The sequence below is a fragment of the Pan troglodytes genome, chromosome 14, assembly GCF_028858775.2.
Source record: "Pan troglodytes isolate AG18354 chromosome 14, NHGRI_mPanTro3-v2.0_pri, whole genome shotgun sequence".
In the NCBI taxonomy this organism is placed as follows: domain Eukaryota; kingdom Metazoa; phylum Chordata; class Mammalia; order Primates; family Hominidae; genus Pan; species Pan troglodytes.
The window spans coordinates 38,771,015-38,791,807 of NC_072412.2; the positions used below are offsets into that span (position 1 = coordinate 38,771,015).

Genomic DNA, 20,793 nt, shown 5'->3' on the forward strand with positions numbered 1-20,793 from the left:
CTAACTGGTAAACTTTGAAAAAACATTTTAACTTTTTAAATGTTAAACTGTATATTTTGAGATAATTATAGATTCACATGCAGTTGTAAGAAACAAGGCCAGGCGCCGTAGCTCACACCTGTAATCCCAGCACTTTGGGAGGCCGAGGTGGGCGGATCACGAGGTCAGGAGATCGAGACCATCCTGGCTAATGCGGTGAAACCCCATCTCTATTAAAAATACAAAAAATTAGCCGGGCGTGGTGGCGGGCACCTGTAGTCCCAGCTACTCGGGAGGCTGAGGCAGGAGAATGGCATGAACCAGGGAGGCAGAGCTTGCAGTGAGCTGAGATCGCGCCACTGCACTCCAGCCTGGGCGACAGAGCGAGACTCCGTCTCAAAAAAAAAAAAAAAAAAAAAGAAAAGGAAAGAAACAATACAGAGATCCAAGGTAACCTTTACCTTGTTTCTGCCAAAGGTAACATTTTACAGAACTATAGTATGGTACCACAACTAGGATAATGACCTTGATACTATCTACCTGTCTTATTCAGATTTTGCAGTTTTACTCATTGGTGTATTTATTTTTATACATTTTATCATTTGTAGATTTCTGAATGCGCCACCATAGTCACGATATAGTACAGTTCCATCACCACAAATAGTGTCCTGTTGGTGGGTGGACAGCGTGAGAAAAGTTGCAGACTAAGCCCATGTGGGAGATGGTTGACTCTGCAAAGCAGCCAGCTCTGTGAGGAAAGGCAGTGTTAAATTTCTTTATCAGAATTAAGCCTGTGCCTTCACCATAAAATTAGATTGCATTTTATAACAGTTCTTTTGAAAGAAAAGTTTCCTAGAAAAACACATTCCCTGTTAGAGACCTTGACATTAATTTTTCTCTAAGTTAATGCTGAACACAAAAACAAGCATTACTTTAATTGAAAATTGTGATTAAAACTAAGAGGATAACAGATCAATAATCCTGTATGCAAAGCCTTTTTAAACTTTTCCTGTTCTCAGTTAAATCTTTTTGTTTTAATTTTTAGTGTAATAGGTATTACAGTTGTTTGCAACTAATCGTTGATTTGATTGTCTCTGTTTCTCCTAAACTGTGAGCTCCTTGAGAAAAATGACAATTTCTTATTCTCCTTTTTGTATTTGCAGTGCCTGCTATTTCACAGATTCAATAAATAATTTTTGAGTAAATGAATATGGAAAGCAACTATAATGTTAGGAAAGGAACATAAAACTGAAAAATAAGCATTGTATTGGAGCTTGTAATATGGGGCTCTAAATAATGTATATAGGAGACAATATTAGAACATTGTGCTTCTGTTCATGTATTCTCAAAACTATTTAAGCAAGGTTTATGTTTATTATTTTAGTAAGCCTGTGGAAGTGTTTTGGCCTGATATGCTTTTGGGAAGTGAAAATTTATGACATTCTGGTATCCCAAGAGCTATAGATATGATGTGCCAAGTGAACGTTTGTGTGAATGTATTTTAGGAAAATTGCAAGGCAGAAATTATGATAACAGGTCTCTGGGGGCTGGCAGGGAGTTGTTTTTTCATTTTAAAATATCTTTTTAACAAGAAACTTTGTTAAACAAGCAGTTAGCTTTAGAAATAGAAATCTATTTCTATATGGGATTATTTGAATAATACGATACTTTTATTCAGACAAATGTATGAATGATATGAATATTTTTCCAACTGAGTGAGAAGGAAGTCAGTCGTCAGGACAGCTGAGATGCTCTAATAGATAAAGCTTAATGTAGAATTTTATTCACAGGACTGCAGGTTAGCATTTCCCCTTAATAGTTCATTGGTAGTCAGACGATGGGCTTCACTGATAATCAGGAAAGACTATATGTACATGAACATACCTTTGTATTTTTTAAATACCACTAAAATCACTATTATATTTTTATTATCTCTTATAAAGGCCAGAATTCTCTCTGGACTCAGAAAAATAATCTCTGGAGAATGTTTATGTGTGTGTATTTTTTTAAGTTCAGTATGTTAAAATGGAAAGAATATAGGACTTAAGACAAAAACCTGAATCTTAATCGAAACCTTGGGTAAGAGATTATTAGATTTTTGATTTTGTACAGTTATTTCTTAACCTCCCTTAACCTAAGTTTCTATGTCTGAAAGAAGGAAGGGGAAAATATCTATGTCATGGGGTTTTTGAGATAACTAAATTATTTACGTAAGTTGCTGAACACACTGCATGGCATACATTAAAGACTGTTGCCCCTCCCTAGTCCTCCCGTTTTATTGGACAAAGAAATCTATGTCACTCATCTTATTTCTATTTTTGCTCTGTCATCTAGGAAGCTTAGAGCTATTTTGTGCTTAATTGCAATAGCTTTCCTCAGATGTATGATTTACTTTCTCAGCCTTTCCCTTTATTTCTTACTATTTTAGTTTTTAATAGTTTTAATTTATTTTTATTGCATTGTAAACTACTTTAACTCAGGTTTTGAAATTGGTAGCATAAAAATATAAAACTTTATCTTGCATAAATGGTTTTATATTGCATGTAAAAGTATATTACAGAAGCGTATGTGGCACATTTTCTTTCATTACCTAATAAAAGGTTAGGGGAAAACAGGGGAGCATCACATCTCCTTTCTTCTTTCTTCCTGTCTCATTTGTACATAGTAGCAGCTATCCAAAAGGAAATATTGCCAGTGACATGCAGGAGCCTGACTGAGATAAGCTATAACAACTTTATTTCAGTCACACATATTGGACTGGAAATGAAAATTTGGGGGTAAGGCACAGTATGGCTTATCCATTTCTTGTGATTATGATCATGCTGTAAGGGAAATAGTATGAGGAAAAATTTAGAAATAATCTTTGGTTTAAGTATTTTAAAAGTTGGGTTTGGAGATGATATGGATTTTTTTAAATGAAAATTTTGTCTGATCAAATTTTCCCCACCAATGAAAAAGAGCTTTTTTTTGCCTAACATTTTTTCCCCACCAATACAAAAGAGCTTTTTTTTTCCTTCCTTTTTTTTTTGTGGGCACGCTTCATTTAAAGTGGCTATTGCTGTTTATTTCCTGATTTAACTACATTTATCAACCAGGTAGAGTTTTTCTATATTCTTATTCATTCTACCTGGAATTCCATTTCCCAAAATTAATTTGTTGAAAACTCATTTGTCCTTTGAGGTTCCCTGTTGTTTATGCCCATCATATATTTCAAAATATTTTACAAAACTTAAGAATTTTAGGCTATCATGTATGTGTATGTTTGTGTCACACATGCATGTACATGTTCCTTGAGAATGTATATATGTATGTACATATATATGTTTCAAAGAAAGTCTTGCTTACTTTAAAAAATACTTCAGCTTATAGGAAATTTATTTCACCTTTGTACTTTACAGTTTTATTATATATTTTCCATGTTCAGCCAGGAACCTTTACTCAGTCACCAGAAAAAAAATTAATTAGTTCCTTCTTTGTACTCCCACAACACATTATTCTTCTAGCACTTATTTTCTGCCCTATGATTTCTCAACAGTGCTGGACGTTATGGTCTTTGACTATTTTAACTGGATAGCAAAGGCAGTGTATTAATGCTCTTTGTACCCACTCCTTTCTACACAGAAAACTTTTCAACTGAATATGTCTACATGGTTACTTTAACATTTTAAATAGTTACAGCTGACATTGCCTGTTAATATTTGAGACTCTTACTTTATAAGAGTAATAGCAAGTGTGCATATATACTTAACTAAATGTTATTAAAGAGTGGAAAGTATCAAGCTGGAAGAATGTATTAGATGCCTTTTAAGCTGTATTTTGTACAGTTATAATAATACATGTAATTGTAATTCAAAAGGTAGATCCTTTTTTGTTTATTATAAAAACATCTTTGTTGAGATATTCACATATCATAAAATTAAAGTATATAGTTTATTGGTTTTAGTATATTCAGAGTTGTACAATCATCATTATGATCTGAATTACAACATTTTCACCATCCCAGAAAGAAAACTCCTGACCATTAGTAGTTATCCAGCCTTAGTGAACCATTAACCTACTTTCTGCCTCTCTAAATTTGCCTATTCTGAATCTTTCATGCAAATAAGATCATACAATATGTGGCCCTGTTTGACTAGCTTTTTCCACATAGATAAATACTTTTAAGATTCATCCATGTTACTTTAACCTTTTTTATGGCTGAATAGTATTCCATTGTATAGCAACACCACATTTTGTTCACCCGCTCACTTGTTGATAGACATTTGGGTTATTTCCACTATTTGACTATTGCAAATAATGCTGGCTGTAAATATTTGTTTACAAGTTTTTGTGTGGGCATGTTTTATTCCTCTTAGGTATATATTTAGGGGTAGAATTGCTGAATCATATATGATAACTCTTTAAGTGTTTGAGGAACTGCCACACTGTTTTCCAAAGAAGCTGCACAGTATTACATTTCCAAAAGCAGCATATGAGGATTCCAGTTTCTGTACATCTTTGTTTTTAATCTGTCATTTTGATGATAGCCATGCTACTGGGTGTGAAGTACTACTCATTGTGGTTTAGATTTGCATTTTCCTAATGACTAATGATGTCAAGCATCTTTTTTTTGCTTATTGGTATTTGTATATTTTCTTTGGAGAAATGTCTATTTACGTCCTTTACCCATTTTTTAATTTAGGTTATTTGTGTTTTTATTTATTGGTTGTAAAAGTTCTTTATATGTTCTGGATATAGGTTTGTTAACAGATACATTATTTGCAGCCATTTTCTCCCATTTTTTGGGTTATCTTCACATTCGTGATATCATTTATAGCACATTTTAAATTTTGATGTAGCTCGCTTTATCTTTTTTGTCATTTGTATGTGCTTTATTTTTCAATATATTTTTGTATTGAAGTTATTTTATCTATTTGTTTTAAAATACTAAGATAAAAATTTAGAAATTTATCAGGTTTTAAAATCATGGCATGATACTGGAAATGCTGACAAGAAAACAACCTCATTACAGGATTTTATCTCTATTGAGTTTTAACCAGTCTTTCAAAAACGTTTAACTTTCAGTTTGATACTTTATAAAAACTTAAAATGAAAAGTTTCTTCTTTTTTTCTATTTTAGAACCAAAAAAAATTATAGAAATGCTTTTTCTTAAGGATTGTAATTGATAAGCAGATTCTTTAAGATCCTGTCAAACAGGTTATTTCACTTATCTTTCCATCATATGAATTAGGTAAAAGGAATCTTTTAAGTGTAAAAAACTGCCTTTTCTTTCTTAAATTTTTTTGACATAATGTTAATATAAATCTATTGTATAAAATTTAAGGAAAACTAAAATCATATATAACTCTACCACTCAGATAGAACCACAATTAATATTTTGGTATATTTCCTTCCAGAGTGAGTATGTGTGTGTATTGTTAATATTTTACTTTTTTCGCTTAATATTTTATGTTCATTTTCCTATGATTTTTTATATCAAGAGGATCATTTTTGGAAGTGTCCTGAAATATAATGCCTAAATTTTTCTCAAAAAAGATTATCACAATTTCTACTTCCATTCTGTCTATTTTATTAAACCCTTATCAGCATTAGATATCATCTTTAAAAACTTTGCCAATGTAGATGAAAAATATTATCACACCATTTTATTTTTTATTTTTATTTTTAATTTTTTTAAAATTATACTTTAAGTTCTAGGGTACATGTGTACAACGTGCAGGTTTGTTACATATGTATACACGTGCCATATTGGTGTGCTGCACCCATTAACTCGTCATTTACATTAGGTATATCTCCAAATGCTATCCCTCCCCCCTCCCCCTACCCCACGACAGGCCCCGGTATCACACCATTTAATTTACATATCATCGAATAGTGATGAATCGACATGTTTCTCATTTTGTTTTGCCATTTATATTTCTTTACTTTTTTTGTTTTGGTTTATATCTTATGTCCATTTAAAAAATTATTTCGAAATTATTTGGTGTAGGTGAACCTAGAGGTAGAATTAAGATATGACAGAGATAAGTTTTCAAGAAAAAGAAAAGTACCACAGGATTCATAAATCATGTTCTGGGCTGATTTGAAGGAATCATGAAAATTAAGTAGTCCGTTTATTTGAAATACTTAGGCAGTATATGACTGGACATACTGAAAATTGATGTACATGTGTTTATATACAGTAATTCCCAACCTTGTCTATGGTTTTGCTTTGTGTGGTTTCCATTACTTATGGTCAACTGCAGTCTGAAAGTAATAAATGGAAAATTTCAGAAATAAGCAATTTGTAAGCTTTAAATTATGTACCATTTTGAGTAGCATGATGAAATCTCCAGTGGTTGGCTCCCACTTTGGTGGGACATCAGTCATCCCTTTTTCTAATGTGTGATGCTATATACACCACCACTCAGTAGTCACTTAGTAGCCGTCTCAGTTATCAGATTGAAAAACAGTACATGTAGGATTTGGTACTGTCAGCAGTTTCAGGCATCCACTGGAAGGTCTTGGACTATATCCCCCGAGGATAAGGGGGGACCATTGTAATTACTTCTTAAAAATAAGTGGGGATTCCTATACATACTTTCTCGCAACTTTTTATACCTATAAAATGCCTTATGGATCATTTTGTTAGTACATATAGATCTACCTCAGTTTGATCTATTACGTATTTTTCCATAGTGTATATTTCACATATTATTTATTTATATAATATACAGTGATTGCACAAACATAATCTTAAATACACTAGAAGTTATAATTTATATGTTATGTTAATATTTATTCCTATACTTTTTACTTAGATATTGAAAGCCCTCTAAAAGTTTCATATGTTGATGTAAAGTAAGGACAAGGTCTGTGTCATAAGTGCCTTTTATCACACTCGTCTCTGGCATAGGCCTTATACATTGTAAGTCTCCAATAATGTTATTTGAATGAGTGAATATTCCCAAACCAAATCACTGGACCATCTAACAATAACTTCCTATCAGAATGGTTGTGAAAATTTACCTGGAAAGAATACATGTGGTAAAACTAGAGTAATATGATAATAAAAAATATATTAGAATTTATTGTCACTACTTTTAAAGTTACCATCTTGATATATTAAACTCTTGTTTTAGTACTGTGCCCATTATAAAAATATTTTTGCACCATCTCTTTTGTAGCTATATATAGAGCCTGTGTTTCAGTCTTTATCTCATGATTGATTTTTAGATCCACATTATTTGGAATGAATTGTAATGATTAAGGGGTATGATCAAGGTGGGTAGCATTTGTTTTGGTTACAACAAAATGAAACTATAAACTAAAGAGACAAATTTTCCTTTGTGCCTAATAAATTGATTCTAAAGATAGATCCAAAAAAGCTCCCAAAAACATTTTATTTCACATGGTTAATTTGCATAGTCTCAAGGAATTTGATGAAATTTTATAATTACTTTAAATTCTTAATGATAATGACTGGAACTTTTAAAAATATAAAACAAAACCTGTTAAGGTAACTCTTTAAGCTTTTAAAAATTCATTTTTAATTTATAATTGACATATCATGATTATATATATTTATGGGGTACAATGTAATGTTTCAAGGTAATTACCATATCTATCACTTTAAACATTTATCATTTCTTTGTGGTGACAATATTCAAACTCTTCGCTATCTTGAAATACCACTGCATTGTTATTTGCTGTAGTCACCCTAGTTTGTAATAGAACAGTAGAACTTACTCTTCCTAACTGTAACTTTGTACTCGTTGACCAATCTCTTCCTGTCCCCTTCTCCCCACTATCTTCCCCAACCTCTGATAACCATGATCTCTCACCATACATAAAAATAAACGCTAAATGGATTAAAGAGTAAACTATACGACCCCAAGTTGTATAACTACCAGAAAAAAAAATAGGAGAATTGTTTCATGAAATTGGACTGGGCAAGAATTTTTTGAATAAGACCTCAAAAGCACAGGCAACAAAGCAAAAATAAGATAAATATTAAGATAACTTTTAGATATCAATAATAAGATGTTTAAGAACATGACATTTAAATCTGTGTATACTCAATTAGGTGATTTATCATTTGAAATAAACAGATCTTTGCTGCCACCTGGAGGATTTTTGCTTGTAAATTTCTTTATTCAGTAGGAGCATTAGCATTCAACTTTGAATTTAAAACCTCCATCCCAAAGGTGCAAATAAAACAGAGATGGCAGATGCATTGTACCATCTATACAAATAGTGTTTATGTTTATCTTTGTTCATTCTTATTTGAATTTTGTTTAATTGTGGAATATTACTATTCTCTGAATATTGCTAGTGAAATACTTTTATAACTTTATTTATATATTTTCAGTTCTGAGATACAGAAACCAGGAATGTTGAGTTTCTGTTCAAGTAGTTTGCGATCCTAACTTGCCTGTGGGTATTGATTCTTCTCAGTCCCATAGGTCCTTGAGTGTGCCTTTTTCCGTCAGCTAGTTTAGATAGGTTGCACTCATATAATTTAAAAGGTTGTTTTTATTACTATATTTTGTAGAAAAAGTGGGGAAGACCAAAGTGGATAAGTGACTAGCAATTTATGGAGAATTAATAAAGGAGTTCTTCTATAACATAAAATAAACTAATAAATTTGATTTTTGATATGTACGTCATGTGAAAACTTAAAAGGCTTAGGAATTGTTTTAGTGACTGAAAAGAAATTGGTTGAAAACAGGTACATATTTCTCTCTTATAAAAGCATCTAGCAAACTGCAAGGTGAACTATTTAAGTACTTGTAAGTGGCTGCAAATTTGTAATGCAGGGACCATGCATGGACTTATTTGTTCTTTTGCATAATGATCAACTCCATTTATTGTGTGCAAGTATCTGAAATAGAACAATATTAGCTAATTTTATCACCTACATGTCTGATAAAATTCTAATATTTGAGGCAGAAACAAGACTTTTGAAAATATTGAGAACTTTTCATACCTTTGTTTTAAAAATTTATTATGTCTGAGATAGAATTTGTTTTAAAGCTATGCAACTGTGTAAGATGCTTGATTTTTATTGCTTATTTTGAAAATTACAGCCAAAAATTAGAGATAAGAGCTCAAGTTGCAGATGCCTTCTTATCCAAGTTCCAACTGACTTCTGATGAAATGAGTCTTCTCCGAGGTACAAGAGAAGGACCCATTACTGAGGTATCCTGGCTTTGTGTTATAATCATTTAAAGTTTAGTAGTTACAGATATTAGAGAGAAATTGCTTTTTTGAAGCTTTATTTTCCCATTAAAAAAAGTTTCATCTGAGAATATTTTTATATTTGGAAATTTAAGATGTGTATTTTAATTATATTTTTCAAAGTAATACATGTACTTTTTAAAAAGAGTCAAAGTTATAAAAAGAAAATCTATGTCACCTATTTTACTCTTCCTCACCTCTAGGTCTTTTGTCAACCATTTTCAATGTTATTAATTGCTTCTTTTGTAAATTCTATATTCTAGATCTATAGTTAAAAAGAATATGCTTTGATTATCTATGTTAACTATTTTCTATTGATTCTCTATTGTGAAATGTGAGGATTTAGCCTTCTACCCACTCTGTCTCCTCCCCCAACACAGATAGTACACACATATGTTCTCTTTATCTCCTTCATACATCATAGTACAGTTAGACCACATTTTCTATTTTCTTTTCCTTTTTTTTTGAGACAGGGTCTCGCTCTGTCAACCTGGCTGGAGTGCAGTAGCACGAACACAGCTCACTGCAGCCTCAACCTCCCAGGCTCAAGTGATCCTCTCATCTCAGCCTCCCAGGAAGCTAGGGTATCCAGGCATGCACCACCACTCCTGGCTGATTTTTTAATTTTAATTTTTAGTAGAGATAGGATCTCACTGTGTTGCCCAGGCTGGTCTTAAACTCCTGAGCTCAAGCGATGTGCCTACCTCGGCCTCCCAAAGTGCTGGGACTACAGGTCTGAGCCATAGTACCTACCCACACATTTTTCATTTTCATTACAGTGACATTACAGTGATTGCATTTTCTCTCTTTTATAACTTTGTGTCTTTCCTTGGGTTAGAAATCACTTGTTTTTTCATCTAATTAATTTTTTAAGCTATTCCATTTTTTCCAAACTGGCTGACAGAATTATATAACCTCTCAAAATGTTAAATAACAAGAAAAAGTTTCATTTCTTTTTTTTTCCTTGAAGACATTCAATTTTTCCAGAAAGGAATCTTTTGGTCTTCTATCTGGGAAGAACTGTAAACTTAAGCCTATCGTCATCATTGTGGGATCAGAGGGCAAGAAGGGTTCTTGAGGTGGGGAAGGGTTCTCACTGAGTGTCTCTGAGTAGGTATCACTTTTACTGGCTTGGCTAAAATGGAACCAGTCATTTGGGTGTAGAGAGGTAAATAGGTGAGAGAATTAATAGAGATATTATGTATTAGTATGTACTGCCCTCATGTTTTGAGGAACTTTGCACATATGAAATATTTGACATATCATTTTTTCTCCCCTTGGTAGAAATTAGAAAATGAAGGTTATTATTATTATTATTATTATTTTAAGTTTTATTCATCAAAGAAAAATAACACATCCATTATTTTTCATGGGTGGAACACTATTTGTGGCACTCTGAAACCTAAGCCTCCAGTACATTTAAATATCAATCAACAGTTTGGCATCTGTCACCTCCTATATATTTAACTTTGCATTCTACTCTTGGATGAGGGAGCAATAATGAGTATACAACAGATACATAAAACATCATCTTCAGCAATAAGAATGCCAGGCTTAAGTAATAAGGTGTGTAATACACAATACGTTTTTTTCATGTAGTAATTTTTAGTTTTGCATTTCTCACTAGACTACGTACACTTCTTGAGGACAGGGATTATTGTCTTTATAAATTTTACTTTCCTGGCAACTGTCAACACTATTTGGCACATAGTAGAAACTGAATTAATATATTAATATGTCTTAAAATGTGAATAAATACCAGTTACACCGTCTATGAAAACTTAGAGAAAGTTGAGATCAGTATAGGAAGGCTTCCCTAAAATAGGTGAAAGAGTTTGTTTGCCCTTGGTAGTGACCTTTCAGTTTTAAATAATGTAATTTTGCCTGAAGCATGGACATAAAGTCACATTCTTAATTTTAAAGGATTTTTTCAAGGCACTGGGAAGAGTAAAACAGATTCATAATGATGTCAAAGTTCTCTTGCGTACAAATCAACAAACGGCAGGGTGAGTAACTGCTCACTGAACTAATTGCATTGCTGCTTATGTTTCCAAAATTTTAAAGATATTCTAGATTGTTTGTGAACTATATAGCATTTTGTGAAATAGAAGTTTAATCTTTATTTATCTTTAGAGAATGGTGAAGTTATACTCTGACAGGTTTAGGCTAAAACAGCAGTTGATAAATAAGTGATGGTTAAAATGTGACATTTATTTAATTGTAGAAAATTATTGAAAAATCATCCCATAAAATGATAAAAAGTTAATATGCTGTAATATGTAATATGCAAACAAAATAATTAGGTGCTTAGATGTATCTGTTGACTAAAGTTTAAATTATAATCATTAATTTTTTTTTAGTTTAGAAATTATGGAACAGATGGCCTTACTTCAAGAAACGGCTTATGAAAGACTTTACCGATGGGCTCAAAGTAAGTGATTTCTTTTATGTTGTCTAGATTCATGAACATTTGTAGTTGTTTTTTAAAATTTTACTTGGTCTTTATTTGATATATTTTGATTTTAGTAATCAAACATTTTTTAAAAATAAAAATAGTATTTGTATTTGGTTTTTAAATTTTTACTTGGTCTTTGATGCATTTTGATTTAGTAATCAAAAATATTTTAAAAAAGAAAAACAAACTTCACATTTGAGCACACTGTTTTTTGTGTTTGTATCATGAGCACCAGCTATCAGCCAAGCAGTATGCTTGATTAAGTGTGAGAATAAAACAATGAAGACAGTTTCTGCCCTAGATTATTTTAAAGCAGATTAGGTATCTCTTGTTGTTTACATAACTGTAAAGTTGTAAGTGGTAAACTGATTTTCTGCTGTTGCTGTAACAAATTATTACAAACTGAGTGGCTTAAAACAACACATATTTGTTGCCTTACACTTCTGTAGGTCAGAAATCAGATGTGGTTCTCACTATGCTAAAATCTAAATGTTGGTAGACCTGCATTTGTTTCTGTAGGCTTTAAGGGATAATGTTTCCTTGCTCATTCAGTTAGTTGGCAGAATTCAGTTCCTTGTGTTTGCAGCACTGAGGTCTGTGTTTCCTTGCTGGCTGTCACTGAGGGTTTTTCCCAGTTTCTAGAGGCGCCTGCATTCTTTGACTTGCGGCCCCTTCCTCCATCTTCCAAGCCAGCAATGTCAGGTCATTTTCTCATGTTGATTCTACCCTGCCTCATCTTCTATCTCATATCTCTAACTTTTCTGCCAGCCACTTCCATTGTGAGGCCTGTGTGATTACCTTGGACCCACTTGGGTAATCTGAGAAAATCTCTCCATTTTAAGGTCTACTGCCTTAATTTCATTTACAAAGTCCCTTTTGCCATGTAAGGTAACATATTCACAGATTCCAGGGATTAGGATGCGGACATCTTTGGAGGGCCATTATTTTGCCTACCAGGAATGCTTTATTTGCTTTAGTTATGTTTGAAAATGTTTCAATAGATTTTTTGCAAAATAGCCTGTTAAAACCAGAGAAGATATTTAAAACAAGCAAGCATGGAACAGGAGCACATATTTTAATAGGTGTTACCAACTGACTGTTGGAAGGGGTTGGAATTAAATTTGGTTAACCAGCTACTCCTGTACTATGCTGCGCAAATGGAATTCTCTGATCTGGTTGGTTAAGTCTTTATCTCTAAAACCTGTTTGTTTTTCTACCTCTCTCCTTCTTTACATTGTTTGCTTCCATCTGGAGTGTTGTCTGCCTTTCTCTCATTGCATCTCATTGTATTTTTTTCATGTATGTCTTATCTCACTAGTTTTCTACTTCCTCAAAGGCATGGACATTGACTCAAATTTTTTTGTGCTCCCGCAACATCTTACATAGTGGTTCCCTACTGTGGGCTCTGTCTTGTGGAGACTATGAAGTCATTTTAAGGTGTCTTCAATTCTCTATGCATATTTTGTTTTCAGTCAGTGCATGCTAGAAAGTATACTGCTAGTGTGAAGTCCTTGTGTACCAAAGGTTGGGAATTTCTGAGAAGTTCTAAATTCTTTGAATGTACTAGGCACTTGTGAGCATTTTATAGATAAAATTAGAATAATAAAGAAAAGTTGGTGTAGAAATTTTTAAGAGTTTAAAATTCAAACTCTTTTGAAATTATATCACTATATATTAGTTAACCACATTAACAATTTTAGCAAACTGTTTAAAGATTGCTTCCCAGCGAAGGAACTGATAATATCTTTTTAGTACTCCTCCCTGCCTCCCTAATACTGTCATGTATATGGCAGTTATTAGGAAATACTTGTTCACTGGTTGGTTTCTTCAGGACTCTATAGTGTTTTATAATAATAAAATACAGCTTTGGGGCATACCTGATAGCATATGTGGTCATTTAAAGTTATATAACTACTTAAGCTTAACTTTTTAGTTTGGTTGACAGCATAAATTGATTTTTGATTGGTGTATTCTCTAGGTTTTTCTGAGGATTTTTTTTATGGGGTGTTTGCCATAGAATTTAGACTCCTGGAATGCAACAGACATAATAAACATCTAAGCTGAATTTAACAAAAGTTATAACGTTAATTATTTTTCAGGTGAATGCAGAACATTGACACAAGAATCATGTGATGTATCTCCAGTATTGACACAGGCAATGGAAGCCCTGCAGGACAGACCTGTCTTATATAAGTTGGTGACTTTTTCTTAATTAAAAATGAAAGCCTACTTTTCTTTTGATAACTTACTTTAAATTTTAGTATTATCAAAAGCGTATATAATAGTTTGAGTAATATTTATAATAATTTACAACAATACTGTTCACCTTAACTTGAATTTGTTTCATGGGGTATCAGCTTATTTGAATTTTACATACTATAGAATACAATATGGAAAGAGAAACCAAAGTGTCTCTGTATGTAGACTACCTCTTACTTATATAGAGGTTCAGTGACTTTTCCCCTGTCATCTCATTAACTCCCTTAGAATTGTAAGTAACTAAAACTCCTGTATGAATACTTCACTACAGAGACTGAAGTCATATCAGTACTGAGAAATATGGTTATGCAGAGATGAAAAAAAGAATATTTAATATCAAGGTTCTGTTAATAGGATTTAGGAGGAGAGGGCCCAGGTCTTTGATCCTGTAATTGATGCCAAACAAGAGCTATGTGGTAATGTTTTAGATAAGAATGTAATGCATTTTGTATTTGTTGATATGTTTTTTATTATTTTATATTTTAATTTTATTCTCTTAATTTTTATAAAATAAAAGGTAAATACTTTCTTTAATGCCTGGAGTAGTATTAGCATAAGCTTTAGGTAGATGTAGGGGTTGATGATATTAATAATTCTGAAAACAGGAAACGAGGGGACTCTTACCAAGGTAGTGCATCCTGCTTTGAATCATCCCTTTCAGAATCTGTTTATACTATTTTTAGAGGACCTCCCCATTACTTTCTGATTGGAACACTACTTATCCTATCATCAGGTCACAGAACACAAATGCTGAACAGCTGTGTAAAACAATAACACCCCAGTGTTACTTACTGAGTACTATGTGTTAAGCACCATTTTAAATTCTAGAAACATAACGTCAGTAAAGCACTGCCCTCAAACTGCTTTATTTTATGGAACCAGAGATAAACAAATGCATTTTAATTGAATACACTAATTGATAGTCTAGAAGTCATGTGCCAGATGCTGTGTGGCTCAAGTATTCTGGTGTAGGGGAAAGAGATGAGCATCAGTGAAAGTTTCCTAAGGAATTAGGTATAAAGTGAGTTCTGAAGGCTGAATAGGCATTTTCCTAGAAGTAAAGGAAGAACAGTTTGCAGGTTGAGGGAACAGTAATGCAAAGATATACATTGAGAGATAATGCACCTTTGGGAAATTAATTGTAAAAGCTTGCACTGGCTATTGAATTAGGAGCAACAGCTGATCATAATAGCCCTGAATGTTGTGCATATACATAAGATAAGTTAATATTTACCATTGATCAGCAGCTTAACAGTTTATTCCTGCTTTAAAATTTCTTTCCCAACTTTTTCACTTTAACATATTGACACTAATTATGAGTCTTTTAGCACTTACAACATTTGGCGTTTGATTTTAACAGCTGTTGCATTGTCTACAGATTAATATTTATTCACAAGGTTAATCTTTTATGTATTTTTAAAAAAAAAAGCCTTTCTGTGTTTTGGGCACCTTTGTTTGTTTTCAACAGCTGACTTCTGCCATGCAAATAAATTTTCACTGAGTTATAGTTCTTTATCAAAACTTGGAAAGGAGCAATATTAAATGGCTATAAGGTGGGTTCTTGAGTCAAATTTCTTTGAGAAGTCCTTGTACCTTTATAAGCTTCAGTTTCCTTAGCTGTAAAATGAGGATAATAATAGTGCCTATTTTACAGGGTTGATGTGAAGATTAAGTTAGATTGTTCACTTAAGGCACTTAGTGTAATGCTTGGTACATCATTAAATTTTAGATATTATTTTTATTTTGAGAGGAGATGACTAGAAAGTTTTCAACTAAGGAGGGATGTATTTGAGGGCTACATGGCAATCTGGGAAAAAGCTTGAAAGATAAAGAATGGAACTATAATAGGCAAAGAAGGTTTATCTGTGAAGGGCATATGCTAAGAAGCAGGGGGCAGTAATGGCAATTTGGAAGATTTTAAGACATATTTAGAAGTTGAGTAGGAAAGTAAGTTTTTAAGACCAGATGATTAGAACAAGATGAATGCTAAAAAAGAGAAAATTGGCCTTTCATTAAGTAATTATTTTCAAAGTGGTAGTTTCCTTACATTTAGGGAAAACTTAATAATGTATCATGTTAACCACCAGATGGCACTATATGAACTTAATAAGTAATGTATAAAAGTTTCACTGTCCATTATTGTGTCTCAAATAATGTAAGTATTATATACAAGAAAAATGTCAATTATTGAAATCCGTGGGGAAAGTTGCCATACTCAGTGTTTCTTATGTGGTATATAACTGGAATGCTAATGCATTATTGACTTTTAATAATAAATCATGTACAATTATAAATGAAATGAAAAAATTTGATAATTTATTTTCTTTGGTAAGCCTTTAGAATATAAGTTATTTTAAAATGTAGTAATACATACAATGCTGATTTTTCTTCCTTCTTTATGTATTTGTTGTGTTTCAAAGAGGCACTTCTTTCCTATTATCTTTTAATTTACTTTTTGATAAAAATTTTTCTTCTTTTAATTTGCTTTTTGACCAGAATTTCTTTAACTGTAGCTAAACACAATTTTTAAAATGAGACTTTTAATTTTAACTTGAGGTATTTGAGAATATTTACATAATTTGAACATTCACTCTGAAAAAGCTCCATTTTGATTTTTGATTATTGTTGGAAGAATGTCTGATTTTGGTCAAAGACTTTTTCTTCTGTCTCTGGAAAGGATGTTTCATGTCTAAAGATATTGAAGGTTCACGTGGCTTATGCTGTTTTTGCTTTAAATTATATTTGTTCTATAGGAGGATTGACATTAATATTAATGTTTATTGATATTTTATAGTATTGAACAGATGAAATTCCAGTGTTTGCCAGGCTTGGTAATTTACCCCCTATTTAAAATACACTGGATTTTAAGATTCACTGGATTCTGTTACAACTGTCGTCCCAGTGGACAGTCCTAGAAACAAATTATGCTGTTTATTTTTAATATAGTTAGTAGGGTCTTGGGAATGAGGATTAGCTATATATACTTAAAAAGTTAAACGTTTGTGAATTTTATGCTGTGATAAGCAGTCATAAGTTCATTATTTCAGAGAATCAGGTGATCATTTAAAAGAAGGCATTCTTCACACTAAATGGATTAATAATTTAAGAGCATGAGGGAAAAAATAGCAATGAGCATTTTGGTTCTAATTTGTTTAAAAAATAGAAAGTAAATGCAAGGCAATTATGCAATTTAGCAAAACTTAGCTGGATATTGCACTTTCCCTTTTCTGTACTAGTATGTCACCACAGGGAATCTCAAAACCATTTCTTTTTAACGGAAAACAAACCCACAAAGAACCATAGTCTAGTTAATAGTAAACAGTCCTCAAAAAAGGTTCATATTCCTAAATATTTATAGCTATTTGCCAGTTCTACAGACTTTCTCTTTGATTTGGAAATAAACCGTCTTTCACATGTTTACCAAAATGTGGATTTTTCATCCAATTAACAGCATATGAAAGAAAGCTATGTAGCCTAAGATATTAATTATTTTGGGTATCTTGGGAAGTTTTGGTAATTTTTGTTTATATAGAGGTTATTGACATAATTCTTAAAATTTAGTATGGTAGAATACTGTTTAGAGATTTAAAAGTTAGTCTAGAATCTGCTGACATCAAGACTGCTAAAATGTATTTTGTTTTTCTTTATACTTTTAAAATGGAAAGAACTTTCAATTGAGGGATGGATGTCAGGAATGGTGGTGATAATGGAAAACAAGGCTGAGTCAAGTCAAAGAAATGGGCACTCCAGAGAGCTCCAGGCCATTTTTATAAATTGAATCCCAAATTGTCCTATTCCCCAGTTAAAAGCTTTCCTTCCCTACCAGTTCCTTCACCTTAGAAAGCCTTTCCATGCCTTTTCAATTATAATAGGTGACTTCTTAATACATGTTTTTTAAAAAGGTATTTGCTTGTATATGTGTTTGGTCAGTAAATTTAAGGAACGTCTGTTATGTCTAATATTGGAGTCAAGATAAGCTTTTAAAAATGGATAGCAATTTTTGGAGCAAATTTTGGTGATAGATTGTGATAGTATGTGTAAAGAAGACTTTTTTAATGTAGAAGAGAAAAATGTCAATTTTGGGATTGCAGAATTCTTTTATTTTTTCTGAGACAGGGTCTTGCTCTGTGGCTCAGGCTGGAGTATAGTGGAGCAGTCACTGCTAACTGCAGCCTGAACCTCACGGGCTCAAGTGATCCCCCTACCTCAGCCTTCTGAGTAGCTGGGTCTATAGGCATGCACCACCATGCCTGGCTATTTTTTTTTTTTAATAATGAGAAAGGGTTTCATTATTTTGCTCAGGCTGGTCTCAAACTCCTGGGCTCCAGTGACCACCTTCCTCGGCCTCCCAAAGTGCTAGGATTGCAGGTGTGAACCACCGCACCCAGCCTTGGATTGCAGAGTTCTAATTATAATCAGTTTTTGAGAACTGTTATGGCTTTATGTAAAACAGTAGAGCATCATGTTTTAGACTGCAAATATGTATACTGAAATATACCGAAACCTAGTATAGTGAATATACTGAAACCTAAAAAGTTAAGTCTTCCCACCTTGGCTTGATTTTCCTACTTTTACTAAGTCCATTGCTTTATCCCTTATTACTGCTGCCTCTGCTTTAGTCCCAAATCCCAGCATTGTTTCTTAGGAGGGGTAAAAGTTTTTACTTTTTGATTGAATTTTCAATGAGCTGAAGTTATCTCTTAAATATTTTTTTCTTGTTTGAAAGCAATGTTGCGTGACCGAATGTCTAAAGGAGCTTTAAGTGCTTTTTAAGTACTTGGTTGTCTCAGAAATTGCGTGAATAGTCTGATACAGCCACTAGAAACAACCCCAACCATTTTTTATATAACTTGTTTCTTCTAGATATACCTTAGATGAATTTGGAACAGCCAGAAGAAGTACAGTTGTTCGTGGATTTATTGATGCGCTCACAAGAGGGGGCCCCGGAGGTACACCTAGACCAATTGAAATGCATTCTCATGACCCTTTGAGGTATAGTAATCAGACAGCAGAAGAGGAGTTGATGTTTTTCCAAAGGAAATCTTCATTAACATTTAGTTTTCATTAGGTATGTAGGAGATATGTTGGCTTGGCTCCATCAAGCTACTGCTTCTGAAAAGGAACACCTTGAAGCTCTCTTAAAGCATGTAACTACACAAGGTGGGTCCACCGATTGTATTGCTAATGCTTAAATATAGAAAATAACACAAGCATCTCTGTTTCTGTTCTTGTTGCCATCTTCTTCACTTAGATAAACACCTTGATGGTACAATAAGCATCCTGATTACTCTTTCTCTTCTCTAGATTCTCCCTCATTCTGCTAATAGACTTTCTCTTCCATCACCTTTGTCCTGTCACTCAACTGTTCAGTTTTATAGTGAAACCTAGTGACCTTTCATATCAAACCTAGACTCCTCTGTGGCACTTTTAAGAAATTTCTGGAATATTTAGCATACATTTTCTCAAATCCTCTGCATGACACTTTAAAGGTACAAGGTGATATTATCTTAATTTTATCTGTGTGTAAACAGGCTGAGTGACTTGTTTTAGGTCTTTAAGCTACTAATTCTTTCATTTCTGCTACCCAGCCTCTTTTTTCATTCTCATGGCACTGTTTTAAAATTTTAAGACAATTATCCTATCTGTTAGTATGTTTCTGCATTGCTATAAAGGAACACCTGAAGATTGGTAACCTATAAAGAGGTTTAATTTGACTCACGGTTCTGCAGGCAGTAGAGGAAGCATGATGCCAACATCTGCTTCTGGTGAAGGCCTCAGGAAGCATAGATTCATGGTGGAAGGCAAAAGGGGAAGAGCCAGCATGTCACATGGTGATTGAGGGAGCAAGACAGAGAGATGGGGAGGTGCCACACACTTTTAAGCAATGCTGACTATTGTCAGGACAACACCAAGCCATTCATGAGAGATGCACTCCCATAGCCCGAACATCTCCCACAGGCCCCCATCTCCGACATTGGGGATTACATTTCAACTTGAATTTAGAGGGGACAAACATCCAAACTACATCACCATATGTACTAAATGTACTTAAAATTTTTGTCTTGATGTCAAGGAAGAAAAATAACTGTAGTTGAGAGTTGCTGATGTCTTGTTTACAGAATTCCAAATCTTCTTAGTTGTGATTACCTAAAGAGGCCTGTTTTAGAGTTTGAGGGTTTAGTGTATGATTTTAAAATGTTCTATTTTTGGTAGGAAGTTAAGAGAGACACTGTGGCTTGGTATCACTTGACTATTTTACATAGCTCAGCCACACATCTCTGTGGTTCACATTATCTGCAAGATGAGTCAGTGTTACAAATTGGTGGTAATACTAACTTTATAGCTTCTAACTCTTCAGTATCAAGATTAGACTCAGCATATATGTTAGATTGGCACAAAGTGTGCATCGTTAGGTTCTCTTTCTGTTATTATTCTCCTTACCCAGTTTAAATAAATGTGTTTCCTTAAAGATGTTTTAGAAAAGTATAAGGCAGTATTAAGGAAGTAAATAGATTGTAGTTAGTTGAAGTAGGTTATTCTACATGAATGACTTCAATCTTCTGGGCCTCAGTTTTTCCATCTGTGAAAATGAAGGTGATTACAAGCAGTAAATGTCAAATACCCAGTACAGAGTTTGATAAATAGTTGGTGTTTTGAAAATACCAGGTTTTCTATAAGATTTCAAGGTATATTTTTCATCTTTATACCCTCAGTGTATGTGCTAAGCAGCGCTGCCTGGAACAAGATGTTTGTAAAACAAATGCTAATACATCTTGGCATCACTTCATTCAATTAATACATTTCACACTCTTTTTTTCCTCTGTCTTATAACTTTAATCTTTTTCACAAAGAAATACTCATTTTATTAACTCAAAGTCAG

At 33.0% G+C, this 20,793-nt stretch overlaps 1 protein-coding gene across 4 annotated transcripts in view; it reads left to right on the forward strand.

Annotated features, from left to right (window-relative positions):
• COG6 (component of oligomeric golgi complex 6) overlaps window positions 1-20,793 on the forward strand; it is a 96,591-nt gene that overhangs the window by 12,808 nt on the left and 62,990 nt on the right. For all 4 annotated transcript variants that reach the window (XM_509639.8, XM_024348531.3, XM_016925220.4 and 1 more), the window contains exons 5-10: window positions 9,049-9,160; window positions 11,123-11,205; window positions 11,560-11,630; window positions 13,754-13,847; window positions 18,777-18,905; window positions 18,982-19,073. In XM_509639.8, coding sequence (XP_509639.5) covers window positions 9,049-9,160; window positions 11,123-11,205; window positions 11,560-11,630; window positions 13,754-13,847; window positions 18,777-18,905; window positions 18,982-19,073 — 581 coding nt within the window. The remainder of the gene's footprint in view (window positions 1-9,048; window positions 9,161-11,122; window positions 11,206-11,559; window positions 11,631-13,753; window positions 13,848-18,776; window positions 18,906-18,981; window positions 19,074-20,793) is intronic.